Here is a 13,818-nt window from a genome sequence, read left to right as displayed (position 1 = left end):
ATATATATACATATATATATATATATAGAGAGAGAGATATAAAAGAGAAGTGGAAGAGAAGTCAAAGAAAGAGGAATAGCCACCTTCGTTTTGCTCACCGCACACTTCCCGTCTCTGTGGAAGCTTAAATTCCAATTTTCAAGGGTAAGCCTCTGTCTGTCATGCTCCTCCCTGTTCGCTCCTGAAAGTCTGTGCCTTCAAGGAATAAGGACAGACTTAAAGTATTCAGAGCTGGAAGGTCATACCCATCCTCCCCCAGAGTGGTAATATTCGTTGCAATGAAATTTTAATAAGTCAAAAGGTCTGCATTCATGAAGCCAGTTATTAGAGCGAAGGCATTTGCACTCCCCGCGGAACCATCAATCTTACAAATCTTGCTCTACAATTTCACTGACCTTCTCTGCTCTAAGATTGCCTTTCAGAGCTCTTTACCGCCACTTTACACTCATCTGTTATCACTTATGATGAGGATATATGTGTCTTGTCTTGTGCGCGGCCTCTGGGCGGAAGTGGAGCCTCTCAGCTAACGCCACAAAAGTGGAGTAGAGCAGGACCACGAGGAGGAGGAGACAGAACCAAAGCCACCTTGAAGCTTCCAGAGACAGGTAAGTGGGTTAAGGCTCAGGATCAGGCCATGGGGGAACTGCTGTAAGATGGAACTTTTTGAACAGGTGGAGGAGCTGTGGGGCTTCACGGGGAACAAAATAAGACAATGATCTTGAAAGGGGATGATGACGGGGACAAGGAGGGAATAGAAGATGGCTGCAGGTTCAGGCTCCCGTTGGTGGGGAAACTGTCAGGACTAGGAATGTCTTTATGTTTTTTCGTCTTATCTTCCTGCAGCAGGCTTTATTATTAATTTGTGGAGGAGAAGTTTCTGTATTTGCATCTCAGTTTTCTCACCTTTAAGCGCTGTGGGTCAGCGGACAATAAATTGTGATCTCTCATACAGAAACTGAGGGACAAATTTAGAAGCCTTTTCTCCACCAAACTATCTAACAAAAGAAAAGTAATAGGATTTTAACTCTAAATGCCAAACCATTATTTTGAGGTTTGGCCAGTATACAATGCTAAAAGACAGCATGACGATGAAGAGACAGGGACGGGGGGGGGGGGGGGGTGCAGAGGGAAAGGTTAGCAAGGACAACTGCAATGAATCACGGTGACCTACCGAGGTTCACGGTGAGCTTGACTCGTCCGCCGTCCAGCTCCAGGCGCAGGGTGTCCGCGGACTCCTTGGAGGTGGTGGCCGTGAGCAGGCCGTACGCCCGCTGAGACATGAAGCGCAGAGCCACGTCCTCGGCCTCTGTGTGCATGGTGAACGGCATGATGATCTTCAGGTACATGCTGCCGTCGTAGCTCAGCACCGTCGCCTCTGCACAGGGGTGAAGAAGTTTGGAAACATTTCAAAGTTTTAACTCCAACTGAAACCATTCTAGAACTGAATTAATAGCCATGTCCATTGCTATTTTAACTTCCCCTTTTGTTGTCGCTGCTCTGTTTAAGAACAAACCCTTGATTGATCCTGAAATATGTATCATATCAACAAATAATGTGGGCATTTCCATTTTTTTCCATCTTTGCATTAAAGTAGTATAAAACCCTCAACAAATAAAACTGAAAACACGACCTTTAAAAGATCATTTCAATCATCACTGCACTTGTTAGGCGTGGAACAGGACTGAGGATGGCAGCATGTAGATTGTGCAATTTCCCTGATAACTATAATTTTGTCTTGCAGATAATGTTTGCATGAAGTGGACAGAATATCAGGATTTCTCAGATGCCATTATATTTTCATCACCCTTATGCTCTTAAAAGTCAGAGATGCTGCAGACAGACAGACAGACAGACAGACAGACAGACAGACAGACAGACAGACAGCTGGGCAGAGTGACAGATCCCCGAGGGCTGCTCTTATTTTGTCATGTGGGTCAATATGTGTCACCAAAGGCTAACACGAGTCACTGTCAGGGGGGGAATTCACACATTCAGGTTTTAGAGGCTCCTAAAACATAGTGCAGGAAGATAAAAAAAAGGAGGCTCCTGTGGGTGAGCTAACTGGTAAAAGGAGTCATTTGATAGGTGAATTTACACACTTGACCTTCTCTGACAGAGACCACACAAACCTTGTTCCTATAAACCACACAGTTACAAAAGACAAAGGGTAATATTCAAACTATTTCACTGTACTTGGCATACAAAGAAAATGGTTTCACCAACTCACTTCTAGTTGGTTTAAAACATCTTCATCTCTATATTTGACACTACTCTCTGTTGTTATTGATCTTTGTTTTTGTGTTACAGTGAAATCCAGTCCTCTATGGACAAAACATGTGGCTGAGGGTTGAGGCTGGTTAAATACAGAGGTCCAGGAAGTGGATCAAACCAAGATGAATTAGCACAGGGGGATTTATATTTATTTGCACTGGGTTTGTAGTTAGTGGTCTGGTCAGCCAGTATGTGTTTCCACTTTGTCTCAGGTTGTGTCCGGTTCTGTTTTGTCGACCTCTTTTATTATTATAACAATAATAATAATTAGACGAGATAACACAAGGTGGTCGGTAATAAATAGATAAATTAACTATGGATATGGAAGTTTGAACAGGTCAGTCTTGATTTGAGTTTGGAAAAACTGTAGTGAGTCGGAGTTCCAGAGGGAAGGCTCTGTCCCCCAAGGTTCGGTGAGGAGGTTGGAATCTGCATTCATTTTTAATTTATATTAAGTTTAGTCTATGTCATCATGCGTTCCTTTGTCCTTGGTAAACAACACAAATCCTCCAGACTTATATTCATTATTACACCAAAAACACACACTCGGTTTATTGACATAGTCAGTCCACTGACAGAGAAAAAAGTGGCTGGTAATAAGAACAGTCCTACAGTAACGCAGAACGCCACTAGATGGCAAAAGAGCATCGACGAAGCCACATCTGTGCATCCAAACATACACCATTAAAGCAGCAGCCTTCAAAATAAAGACATTTCCTCCTCTACCTCCACTATCCTGATTTGAATCCAATTTTCTCCTTCCCTCATTACCCTCTTTGTCCCTCAGAATCCCACACTGTCACGGCTCGCTCACCCCCACGGACGTGCAAAGGCAAACTATGAGGCGAGTCGTCTGCGGCTGATGGGGAGGCGTCAGACGCACTCTGCGCGCTATTTGACGAGCTCACCTTGTGCCACCTGGGTTTGTATGACTGGCACAGATGGTGACAGTAGGCCTGACTGCTCTGCGTCACTGCTGCCAAATACTCAGAGCTTCAGCTTCAATCTCTTTCCCTCCCTCCCTCCCAGACTTGGGTGGCATTTGGTTCTCGCTCAGCTCCCAGAGGAGCTCTTGCTCCTACAGTACAGCAGCTGCTTGGTAGTGTCAAATACAAAGCAGCACATTGTCAAGTGCATCAAAATGTTCATTATACACCTGTTTTTTTTTCCTGCTTTGCTTTATTGGATGTGTGTAAATAGGATCGCTTACTGGAGGCATCTGGGATTCATTAAAACCTAAAAAAAAATAGCTGCTGACATTGGAAAATTTGATATGTTTGATTCCCTGTAAGAAAGATGTTCATTCTGAATTGTGTGTAGTACTATTTGTGTCCTCTCAACCTCACATTTGCCCCCCCTTCACCACCCCCACCACCACCTTCCTTACCTATCTCACAGTTGGTTCCCAGGTATCCGGTGCCGATGCAGTCGCAGATGTAGCGGTTCCAGCCCTCTTTGCACAGCCCTCCGTTGCCACACGGGGTGCTGCTGCAGCGCTTCTGGAGCTCACGGGTGCAGAAACTGCTCACGCCGAGCGCGCTCTGGATCTCGGCCAGGCGCCGCACGTCGCGACTCTTGCCGTCAATGAAGAGGTCTCGGACGCAGCCCACGTAGCCGTAGTTGAGCAGCGCCGTCCAGACCTCAGGTGGCAAAATGAGCTCAGACTTAGACTCGGGCAGGCCGCCCAGGAACATATCGCTGTCCAGGTCCAGGATTTCACTGCCCTCTGGGGAGCTGAAGGGCATGCTGCGGCTGTTAACTGAGATAGAGCCTAAAAAGACACAAATTAAAACATTAAGTGCATGTAGATTGTTGCTCATATGACTGTGTTCATACGAATGGTATTAAGACAGCGGTTAGAAGTGTGTTTTCATGATTCAGAGAGACAAACGGTTGACGTTTGGTTGAGTGAGTGGGAGAGTGAGTGAATGAATCGGTGAAAGGGGGTCGTAAGTGAATAATTTAGGGTCATAAAACAGACAGACAAAAGACAGGGAGGGTAGAGGACAACAGCATGAGTGTGTCTGTGTGTGTGTGTGTGTATGTCTGATGTGTCTATAACAGGCTAAATGGAGGAGAAGAGACGCAGAACGCAGCCGAGAGTGTGCGGAAAACAAAAGGCCTTCTCTCTTTCTGTGATTAACGACTCCGTCTTAATTTTCTATTAAAAGCCAATTACGGCAGGAGCAGCGGTGAAATCACACGCATGCGTGCGCACACGCAGACACTCATTCACACCCTTCCTCATTAGAAGACGCCATTAGCGTGAGCCATAATATAATGTCCAAGGTGCTTGCCCACCTACAGATCGTTCATCAGACACCGCACGCTCAAGCTGCGCAGGCTCCTGTCGTGCCCGCATGAAGGCGGAGTCAGTGGACTGCACCACACAGGTATGAACATACACTTTCATTGAGAAATAACACGAGGTGCATCATCGATAGAATGTGCCACACAGTGTTTGGATGCATGTTCAGCCTACAGTCACAAATCTGGGTTTTAAAATAGACAGTGATTGTAAATCGGACCGTCACGTTGGAGCGGTAGTGATAGCTGGCAAAGGTAAAAATCTGTCCTTTCTGAACGGCATTTTGAGACAGTGATCCATGCCTTTACTACGTCCCGCCTGGATTATTTTATTTTGGAGTCAGTCAGACTTGTCTCCAGCTTGTCCAAAAATGCTGCTGCGCTTCTTTTAACTGAAGCACGTAAGAGGGAACACACAACACCTATTTCAGCCTCACTCCACTGGCTGTTTTTAAATCCATAATCCATAAACGGTCTTGCCCCGCTTGAACTCTCTCTGAGCTGCTTCATCTTCAGAAGGGACAGAGCCTTTTTTAGAGTTTTACCGTTTATTTGTGTTGTTTTCATACTTTCTACAGTATTTAATCATTTGATTGTATGCTTTATTGTTCTTAGATCTATTAGGTCTATTAGGTTTTATTTATCTCTGATCAGCTCTTCAGCTCTTAAAGTGCTTTATAAATAAAGTTGGATTGGGTGTCAAATCCAGGTGAGTTAGCTCATAATGAGAAGTGACAGTGAAAAGCAGAAAATGCAAATAACTCTCAACATAACACAAGTTTAAAGCAGCCACACCTTTCCTGCCTTCCCTCTGGAAATCCACATGGCACCATTCACCATCGTTGACCTTCTTGTTGCTGGCCTTCAGCTTTGTTTTCCCTGAGCCCATATCGATCAGCAGGTACAAATACCCGTCAAGCAGCTCCATCGCAAAGTAATCCGTCTTCAGCTCCCGACCAGGCTTCTGCTCTTTGGGACTCTGGGGACGGCCGTGACTGAAGAGCAGGAGCCCGCTGGGCTCGGTGGTGCGGAAGTCAAAGGAGATGGAGCCCGTCTTCTTGGTGTTCCACTTGGGCAAAGAGATGAAGGACTCTGGGGTCTCAAAGGTAACGGGATCCAGAGCTGCCACGTCTTCGCAGCGGAACACCAGGTCACCGCTGATGGTGATTTTGGGGTCACGTTCGATGGCGAGCCGCGAGAGCTCCAGTTTGAAGTCGTTGTTCTTGTACACCACCTGGATATGAGAGAACGTGGAAATACAGGTTAATGTTTCTGATTTAAACTGTGATGTTACCATGATTCAAAATGCAGCTCCACAAGTGAAGCTCAAAACACTAAGACCTCGCCTACAGGCCCTCGAAAAATCCTTAATCACCCAAATGAATCTCAAGCTTATCAGCAAATGGAAAATGAAGAATCAAAGTAAGAACAAACAGTTTTCTCGTGAGCAGCAAAACGACACCAACGCACAGCTGATTTTTTTTTTTTTCGATCCGCAACCCTCAAACTGAATTCACTGATGTTCTCTGATTTTGTAATAAAATCCTACACACTTTGAAATATTCAAACACTGAGCAACCATTCGGGACTAACAAGCTGCCAAGGGCATGTTTTCATTGATTCTATCTGTGAGAGTCAGGGAGTTTTCTGTGGGTGCACAACATTCTAAACGCTCTGAGCTCTGATCACTGTTGCATAAACTCCCAGCCCTGGGTCTAATCCATGAAGTTTAAATTAAAATGAAATATATAAACCTATGAAATGTCCGTATATAAACGACGAGGGGGGAAATCATTCCATATACAGGGAGAAAGTGTGTGTTGCCTACAGTCTTAAAGCAAATGGCTCCAACAGCCTTTGATGAAATGTGACTCTATTGTTTCAGTTCAAAGTGAGGCTCTATTCCTCACTGTGTGCATTTATAATGGATTATGTGCTGAAGGCAAAGTAAATTATCCTTGTCTTTCATAGTTAACACTTTTCCTTTTTGTTTGTTGAACGCTGCGTTGCGAGGGGGGCCCTGTCCTCCGGGGATTAATAGTGTGAAGCAATGGAAGTCTTTGTGTTTGTGTGTTTGTGTGTTTGTGTATGCGTTTATGTAGGTGGCCGCGCTCAGGTGTTCGGCGCTTAGCGCTCTGCCTTTGATAAAAGAAAGGTCCATGTTGCCGGTTTCCCCCAGTTCACAACGACCTGTGAAACGACATTGGGTAGAGTGATTACGTTCTATTTTCTTGGAATACGTTTTCTTCCGATCCATATCTGACTTCATAATACCGATGAACTGCTGCTCACACTGAGTAAAAAAAAAAAAAAAACTGCTGAATTATTAGCAGAATATTATGTTACTATTTGCTTGTGTTTGCACACTCGCCTGTTTACATATTCACACCACTGCGAGGCCGTTCCTGTGGAATGTGGTTCACCATATTGGTTTTTGACTATCTCATTTCAGCAGACGACTGATGTCATCCCTTATCATCTTTCACAGTATCTCTCCCCCAACTCCCATAGTCCCTAACTCTGTTTCTCATATGTGTTCACACTCTCTACCTCTTCTCCCTGTATCTCGTTCTCTCCGTGTTGAGTAGCACACACCTACGCACAGGCACCAGAATCAAACGCGACAACACAAATATACGCTGGGTTATTCTCGTACCTAAGCCTGTTTGGTTATCCCCTGAAATGGCCACGCTGCCACATGCACTGTACGCCGTTATAATAGCGTCATTAGTCAGCGATCAGTCCTGGTAATTAGCCACGTTAAAGGTAAACGTGGCAGCTAATAACGTGTGAGCTCGCCTGGATTAAGGTGTTAGAGAAGGAGAAGGGTAGTGATAGAGAGATGATGTTCTGCTTTTATTAAAAAAAAAGGAAACAGCCTGGTGTCAAACAAAGAGCATGGAAATGGAGCAGTTGAGCTGGAAAACATGCTGCTCTAGATTCAATCAGGCTCGAACGACGCCTGATTTTTGGGGAAGCGGGAGGAGGGGCAACATTTTTAAAAACAGCACAGTTAATGAGAAATGTTGTCTCTCGCCTTCCAGAAAGTGACTTTTTGGACTGTTTTGAAGACCTTTAAACTGCAGATGGACATTTTATCTTTCCCCTGTGGAGGGCAGCATTACACCTCTCAGTTTAGAGCCAGGCGGAAATCATTAGAAGAAGAAGAAGAACTGTCAAAACGGCATGGATTTGTGGTTGCGATAATGGGTGAGTCGTCATTTTCTCGCAATTAATTATTGGGCAGATTTCCTCTTTGATTGCCGTGTTGTTCTTCCCTTCCTATAGACCATAAATCTCCCTGTCACCTTATCTTTCCTCAGCACAAAAACATGACATTCTCTTGTACAAACAAACTGTCAACCTTCATTTGCATTACCCCCCCTCCCCTCTCTTCTTGATGGCAATCTTACAGGTCAACTGTGAGATAACTGAACGCAAAGCATCAGGTGTCAAAGATCCACTCACATGCTTGTAAGACAGGACCTGTGGCTACATAGGTGCGAGCGATAGATGCATCAAAAGACTTTGATCACACTAAACAAGTGCTCGGAGAGTTTTGTTTCTCTGTGATCAATGTTGTCAACGGTGAAGGCAGGAAGCAATAATTAGCCTGTGTGTGCTACATCAGGTGTGATTGGAGACTCATACTGTGTCATTTTCAGTAAGAACATCATTTGGGCTAAAGTTCAGACGGCAGGTGGTGTACGTGGCAGACATCTGTTATTACCGAGACGGTTCCTGGTTATTTGCGAATCATCATACAGAGTCGTTTTAGGCTCTGTTTCGTCCAAATTCAGTAAGTGTGTCTTTATCAAAAGTACAAATCAAAAGAGAGGAGGATCTGGGGGGGGAAGCAGAAGGCAAGTAAATGTAAAAGAAGCTGGACGCACACAAGGGTGAGGTATCAAAGAATAATGGTGGAAGAGTAACATGGAACTGCGAGACACCCAGGGTCCAATCCTAAAAGTCTAAGTCTAAGTCTAATGACTTCAGGAAGCAATAATTAGCCTGTGTGTGCTACATCAGGTGTGATTGGAGACTCATACTGTGTCATTTTCAGTAAGAACATCATTTGGGCTAAAGTTCAGACGGCAGGTGGTGTACGTGGCAGACATCTGTTATTACCGAGACGGTTCCTGGTTATTTGCGAATCATCATACAGAGTCGTTTTAGGCTCTGTTTCGTCCAAATTCAGTAAGTGTGTCTTTATCAAAAGTACAAATCAAAAGAGAGGAGGATCTGGGGGGGGAAGCAGAAGGCAAGTAAATGTAAAAGAAGCTGGACGCACACAAGGGTGAGGTATCAAAGAATAATGGTGGAAGAGTAACATGGAACTGCGAGACACCCAGGGTCCAATCCTAAAAGTCTAAGTCTAAGTCTAATGACTGACCTGGCCTCTGTGCTGACTCATCACGACCATATGCCTCACTATGATATCTCAAAACCTCTGGGGCGACCTGGATGTTTTTGTATGTCCTTTTTGGTGATGTTAGGGCAGGTCATTAAGGCTTATCTTACAAGCCAAAGTGCCCACAGCTGGGGAACTTTAGGGCTTTGTCCGCTAACAAACAGACGTCTTGAAAAACTTAAATAACGTCGAGTTTGTGACTCTTTGTGCTGCTGTCAAGGACGGCAGAGCCACGAGCTTTTGTTATTGTGTGGGGCTTAACTTCGGTGACCTTTTCAAAAACCAAGCCATGTGGAGCTCAGATATGGACTCGTTTTACGTGTGCTTTCACTGTTCTGATAGTACGACTAATGCTGGACCGAAATCTTCCTCAGGGGGTGGCTTCATTGATTTGTTTTGCCATTGAGAACCTTAGCGAATCCAAAAGCCCTGCAGGTAAGCAGAATAAATATGATGCACCTTTTTTTTTCCACCCCGCGAAATAGTTGGGGTTAAGGATTTGGCATGCGTACTTCTCATTACTGTAATTACTAGAAAACTATGAAAAACTATGGACTGTCCAGGGTGTGACCCAACCTTTCGTCTCATATCAGCTGAGCCTCATGTGGAGGATAAAGTGGTAGAAGAGTATGGATGGATACCAGAAAGCAGAGAAATAGAGCTTTGCGCCCATATACTTGTCATTACGGTAGAAACTCAGGACTTCCGCAGAGCGACCAACAAGATTCACCAGTGCGTCACACATTTGTGACGTCAGCTTCTCAGTGACGTAATTCCTAAACAGTTTAAAAACTGCCAAATATTGAAAGGGAAAGTTATCAAGAAAAGAAAATCTAACTAAGAGGGCAGAAAGTGTCACATCGCTATTGGACGAGCTCGATGGTCAACTCCGGAAAATGTTTTCATGCAACAAAGGTGAAAGTAGGAGGAAGCCGCAGACAAAGAGACAGAGCATCGATATGAAGTTGGGAGGGTAGAAAAGAGGGAAGAGAGGTGAAAGCGAGTGAGGGCAAGGAGGAGTGTGAGCGCATTCATCCACCGCATGGAATCAGACGAAGAAATCAATTTTTAATTTGGCCGTCAGGGTGGCAAAGCTGGAGTACCAACAGCGCTACGGTGGACTTAATTACACAAAACTGCCCTAGAGAAAAGGGACGATGAAAGGAAGAGAAAGGCGGAGAAAAAATGATGAGAGAGGTGGGAAGAGTGAGGGAGACAAGTCAGGGAGGGAGGGAGGGAGAGAGAGAGAGAGATGGATGGTGGTGTGTGAATTGGGTGATAGCAAGGTCACTGTCTGGGAGACAGATGGAGAGAGGGAGGTTGTGAGACAGAGAGTGACGTGTACAAAAAGAGATGAATATGTGGAAGAAATGGCTGGAGGGTGAGACTGGATTTCACACCACACGACTCTGACTGGACGCCCCCCGAAAACACACACATCACACATGGTATGATCATAGCATGTGTGTAACTTTGAAGACACACAAACCGTATACACACACACATAAAAAACACTTCACAGAGCTTCAGTGCCTTTTTTTTTTTTTTTTTTACACTTTTCTTCTTCTGCTGCTCTTCCTTTGGATTTCTGCAGCCTGAAGGATGTTGGCCGAGCATATCAAAGGCGTTTGACCACGGTGGCTTGCATGAAAGCCTCGCCCTGGACCATAACACTACTGATTATCCGGGCTGCGCCACTGAACTAGCACATGATGAAAAATGCCACTATCTTCACCTCGACCCGTCACTTTTCTCTTTACTTTCAGCGAATACTATTCGACCTGGCACTCTCAGTTACTCTCATTGATGGGTTTTCTCAGTGCCTTTCTGCGTGATTATCTCCGGCTGATGTGGTCATTAGAGCTTGACCGCACCTGAATAGTTGAGCCCATATGACTTGAACAAAAAAAAAAGGAAAATAAATCCGAAGCTACCTGTGCTTTTAGGAAGCTTAAAACGTACGGTACACTAGTGCACTTTTAGGGCATTTTTATGCGGAGAGAGACAACAAGGAGAATAAGAGGGAGCTGTTAGTGTGCTATTTCTCCCATTTGGTGTAAAGTTCATGATTTCTGAAGGATGTTTTACAGCGCTGATCTAAACGCGAGCTGATGAGTGAAAAATAAATCCCTTGGCAGAAGATCAAACATGAATGCCAACGCCTGACGATCACGCTAACAGCTCTCCTTTTCTGGATTCGGACTGGACTGTAATATGCCTTTTACCTTTCCGTTAGCAGTGTCCAGATCAATGCATTCAGCTCCTTTTCTTCAAAATTAAACATTCTCAACTTGTCTGGCCATTTCTCCAGGCAACACTTAGTCTCACTTTGCTACAAAAAAGGATCACTTAGCCTGTTCTTCTAAGTCTTCCATGCTCTGCCTTTTACCATCTGCTCAGACTTTCCATTCCCAGTTCGTTGTTACTTCACATCGCTTCTTCATTTTCACCTCTATTTTTTACCGTTAGCACTTGCTTTTCTCAATTTTTCCCCCTATATTCACAACTCCCCTCCCCTTTTCCCTGGGCTTGGCCTGTATGTTGTCTGTAAATCCAGCCTTGTCTTGATGAGAGAGAGAGGATAGTTAAACGCCTTAGGAAGTTTAAGACCCACGAGGGATCTTTCCGATAGAAACCCAAATAATGAAAATGTAATTCTACAGGCATAATTAAGTTAGCGATAGGGTGATTACTGTGCAATCCATTAAAAGTGATGGCAAAAGTAATTACTTATTCAATCAGCATAGTTTCATGAGGAAATGCAATGGCACCATGTTGCGTTGCCTCTACACAAGTCATTACATTTACAAGGGCATAATACTTTAAGCTGTGATTGGTCCTCTTGATTGGTCCTCATAGCTTGTTAAGCTATGAATTAAAGCCCTGATGAGAATAAAAGTCATTTCTTTCTCATAGTTGAGGAGAGAAAGTTTGATAATAGAACTGTCCTCTCCATATCTGTCATGACTAATGTAGCCATGTCTGAGTCGATGTGTATAAATCTGAACCTGATTTTCTACCATCCCACCGGGGGCAGGGTGTAGTAGCTGTCGACATGCTCCATCTGCAGAGGAGTTTGTAAAGAGACGGGGAGGAAATGACACTTAAAATGAATTCAGAATACGGTATGTCTGACACCTCCTACTCTCTCACATATGGGAGTTATATCTGCACACACTGAGAGTTCTCAAGTGACTGTGCCAAAGTCAACACAGACTGTGTTTGTGTGCGCACGTGTGAGGATGATGTATTAGTTGAACATGGTGTGTTCTCAATGAAACTTTTGTTTTTGTCAGGTTTTTTTTCTTCTTTTTTCTTTGCATTGCAATGATGGAATGAATCAAGGAAATCTCATAGCTTAGAGAAAACGACACAAACTGATATCTGGGCAATAAAGGATGTCTGAAATGCTACCAATGCAGGGGTATATGGTTGATCATAACACTATTCCATTAGGAATAGGAGAAAATAACTGGCCCAAACCATTCAGTTTGTTTGGAACCCTTCCTTCGAGGTATCAGACTAATGGTACAGTATGGTACGGGTGGAGCAAGACCTATGATAGTCAGCTGACTGGGCGACAGGAAAGCGTTGACACCCTTGTGACTGGCGTTTCTTCAATGCAGTATATGCTCATACAAAGATTGACATTTTGTTGAGACAAACAGCTGTTGTGACACCTTGTTGTATAACGCCACGCTACGTATCTCTCAACCCTCTAACCCTAACCCTAACCCTGGTCCACGGTCATCGGGTACAGCTCACACCATAACCCTACCAAGTAAAAGTACCTCAGACACAAGCCTGACCAAGGGCTTTGCGGTTCCAAACCGTACCGTATCAAAGGGCTAAAGAGTTTATCGTAGCAAAAACAAGTAGGCAATCACAAAGAGCCACTCACATCTTTCAGGCAGCCCATGAAGTTGTTGCTGACTGGTGATCCGGGCAGGTCAGCAGTGTTGGGGCTCCCGCCGATGTAGAAGAAGTCGTCGGAGCCCAGCATGGTGTAATCTTCCTGCGTGTAACCGGTGGTGGTCAATATACCGTCCACTGAGATGGTCACCTGGCATGGGCGTGGCCCCAAAAAAGAGACAGATGAGGGGGAAAAAAAGAACGGATAGAAGATAGAACGAGGGTAGATAGAAACAGAGAATTGTGAGCGAGGAAAGAAATTAGAAGAATGAGGAGGAAAAACAGGAAGAAAGTGGATTAGAAATCAGTAATACGCACGACTGCCCTCACTTGGTTGGTTGCTTTTGGTGTAAGTCAAACTGGGGGCTTTCACTCTAGAGTGCAGTTGCTAAGGGAAAACGCCAGAGCTGAGCACTCTGTCTAATCACTGACTGATGAGAAGCAATCCTGGTTTAGCTGACCAACGACTTTAACTGTAAATGACACTGTGTGTGCAGAATTTTTTTTATTTTATAATTACTGACAAATCTTACCTACAATCTATTCAAACAACAAGGTCTTCAAGGTAACACAGAGTCCATAGCTATTCTGCATCACTCCTCTTCTTAACACAAGGACGTACAAGTAATATAAACGTCTGTTCACATTGAATGGCCTCAGGTCAGGTCTTTTGTGCACAAGGTTACACATTCTGTTCAAAAAACACTGGTTGGAATCAACACACTGCCACATGTTGATGATTTTATAATAAGTCATTTAATTCTACACTTTTCTCTTATCTACCTGAGCACTGCACTACATTCTTTTAATGATTTGACTACGTGTATACGGCTATGCAGCTTGATGGGGGAGGGAGGCTTTTGCAGTTAGTGACCAATTTATCGTCTAATTATCCTAACAGAACTGGCCTGGGCAAA

The 13,818-nt window shown here is 44.3% G+C and overlaps 1 protein-coding gene across 1 annotated transcript in view; it reads right to left on the bottom strand.

The window, feature by feature from the left end:
- nrxn2b (neurexin 2b) overlaps positions 1-13,818 on the bottom strand; it is a gene marked incomplete at its 3' end in the record, with an annotated part of 516,377 nt that overhangs the window by 306,038 nt on the left and 196,521 nt on the right. The window contains exons 6-9 of the mRNA XM_083910752.1: positions 12,891-13,052; positions 5,374-5,812; positions 3,659-4,042; positions 1,172-1,375 (exon numbers count right to left, since the gene is read on the bottom strand). Of these exons, the coding sequence (XP_083766878.1) occupies positions 1,172-1,375; positions 3,659-4,042; positions 5,374-5,812; positions 12,891-13,052 (1,189 nt within the window). The remainder of the gene's footprint in view (positions 1-1,171; positions 1,376-3,658; positions 4,043-5,373; positions 5,813-12,890; positions 13,053-13,818) is intronic.

The sequence above is a fragment of the Microchirus variegatus genome (assembly GCF_963457635.1).
Source record: "Microchirus variegatus genome assembly, chromosome: 2".
NCBI lineage: Eukaryota > Metazoa > Chordata > Actinopteri > Pleuronectiformes > Soleidae > Microchirus > Microchirus variegatus.
The sequence above is the reverse complement of the archived record's forward strand: the minus strand, read 5'-3'. Positions and strand labels throughout refer to the sequence as shown.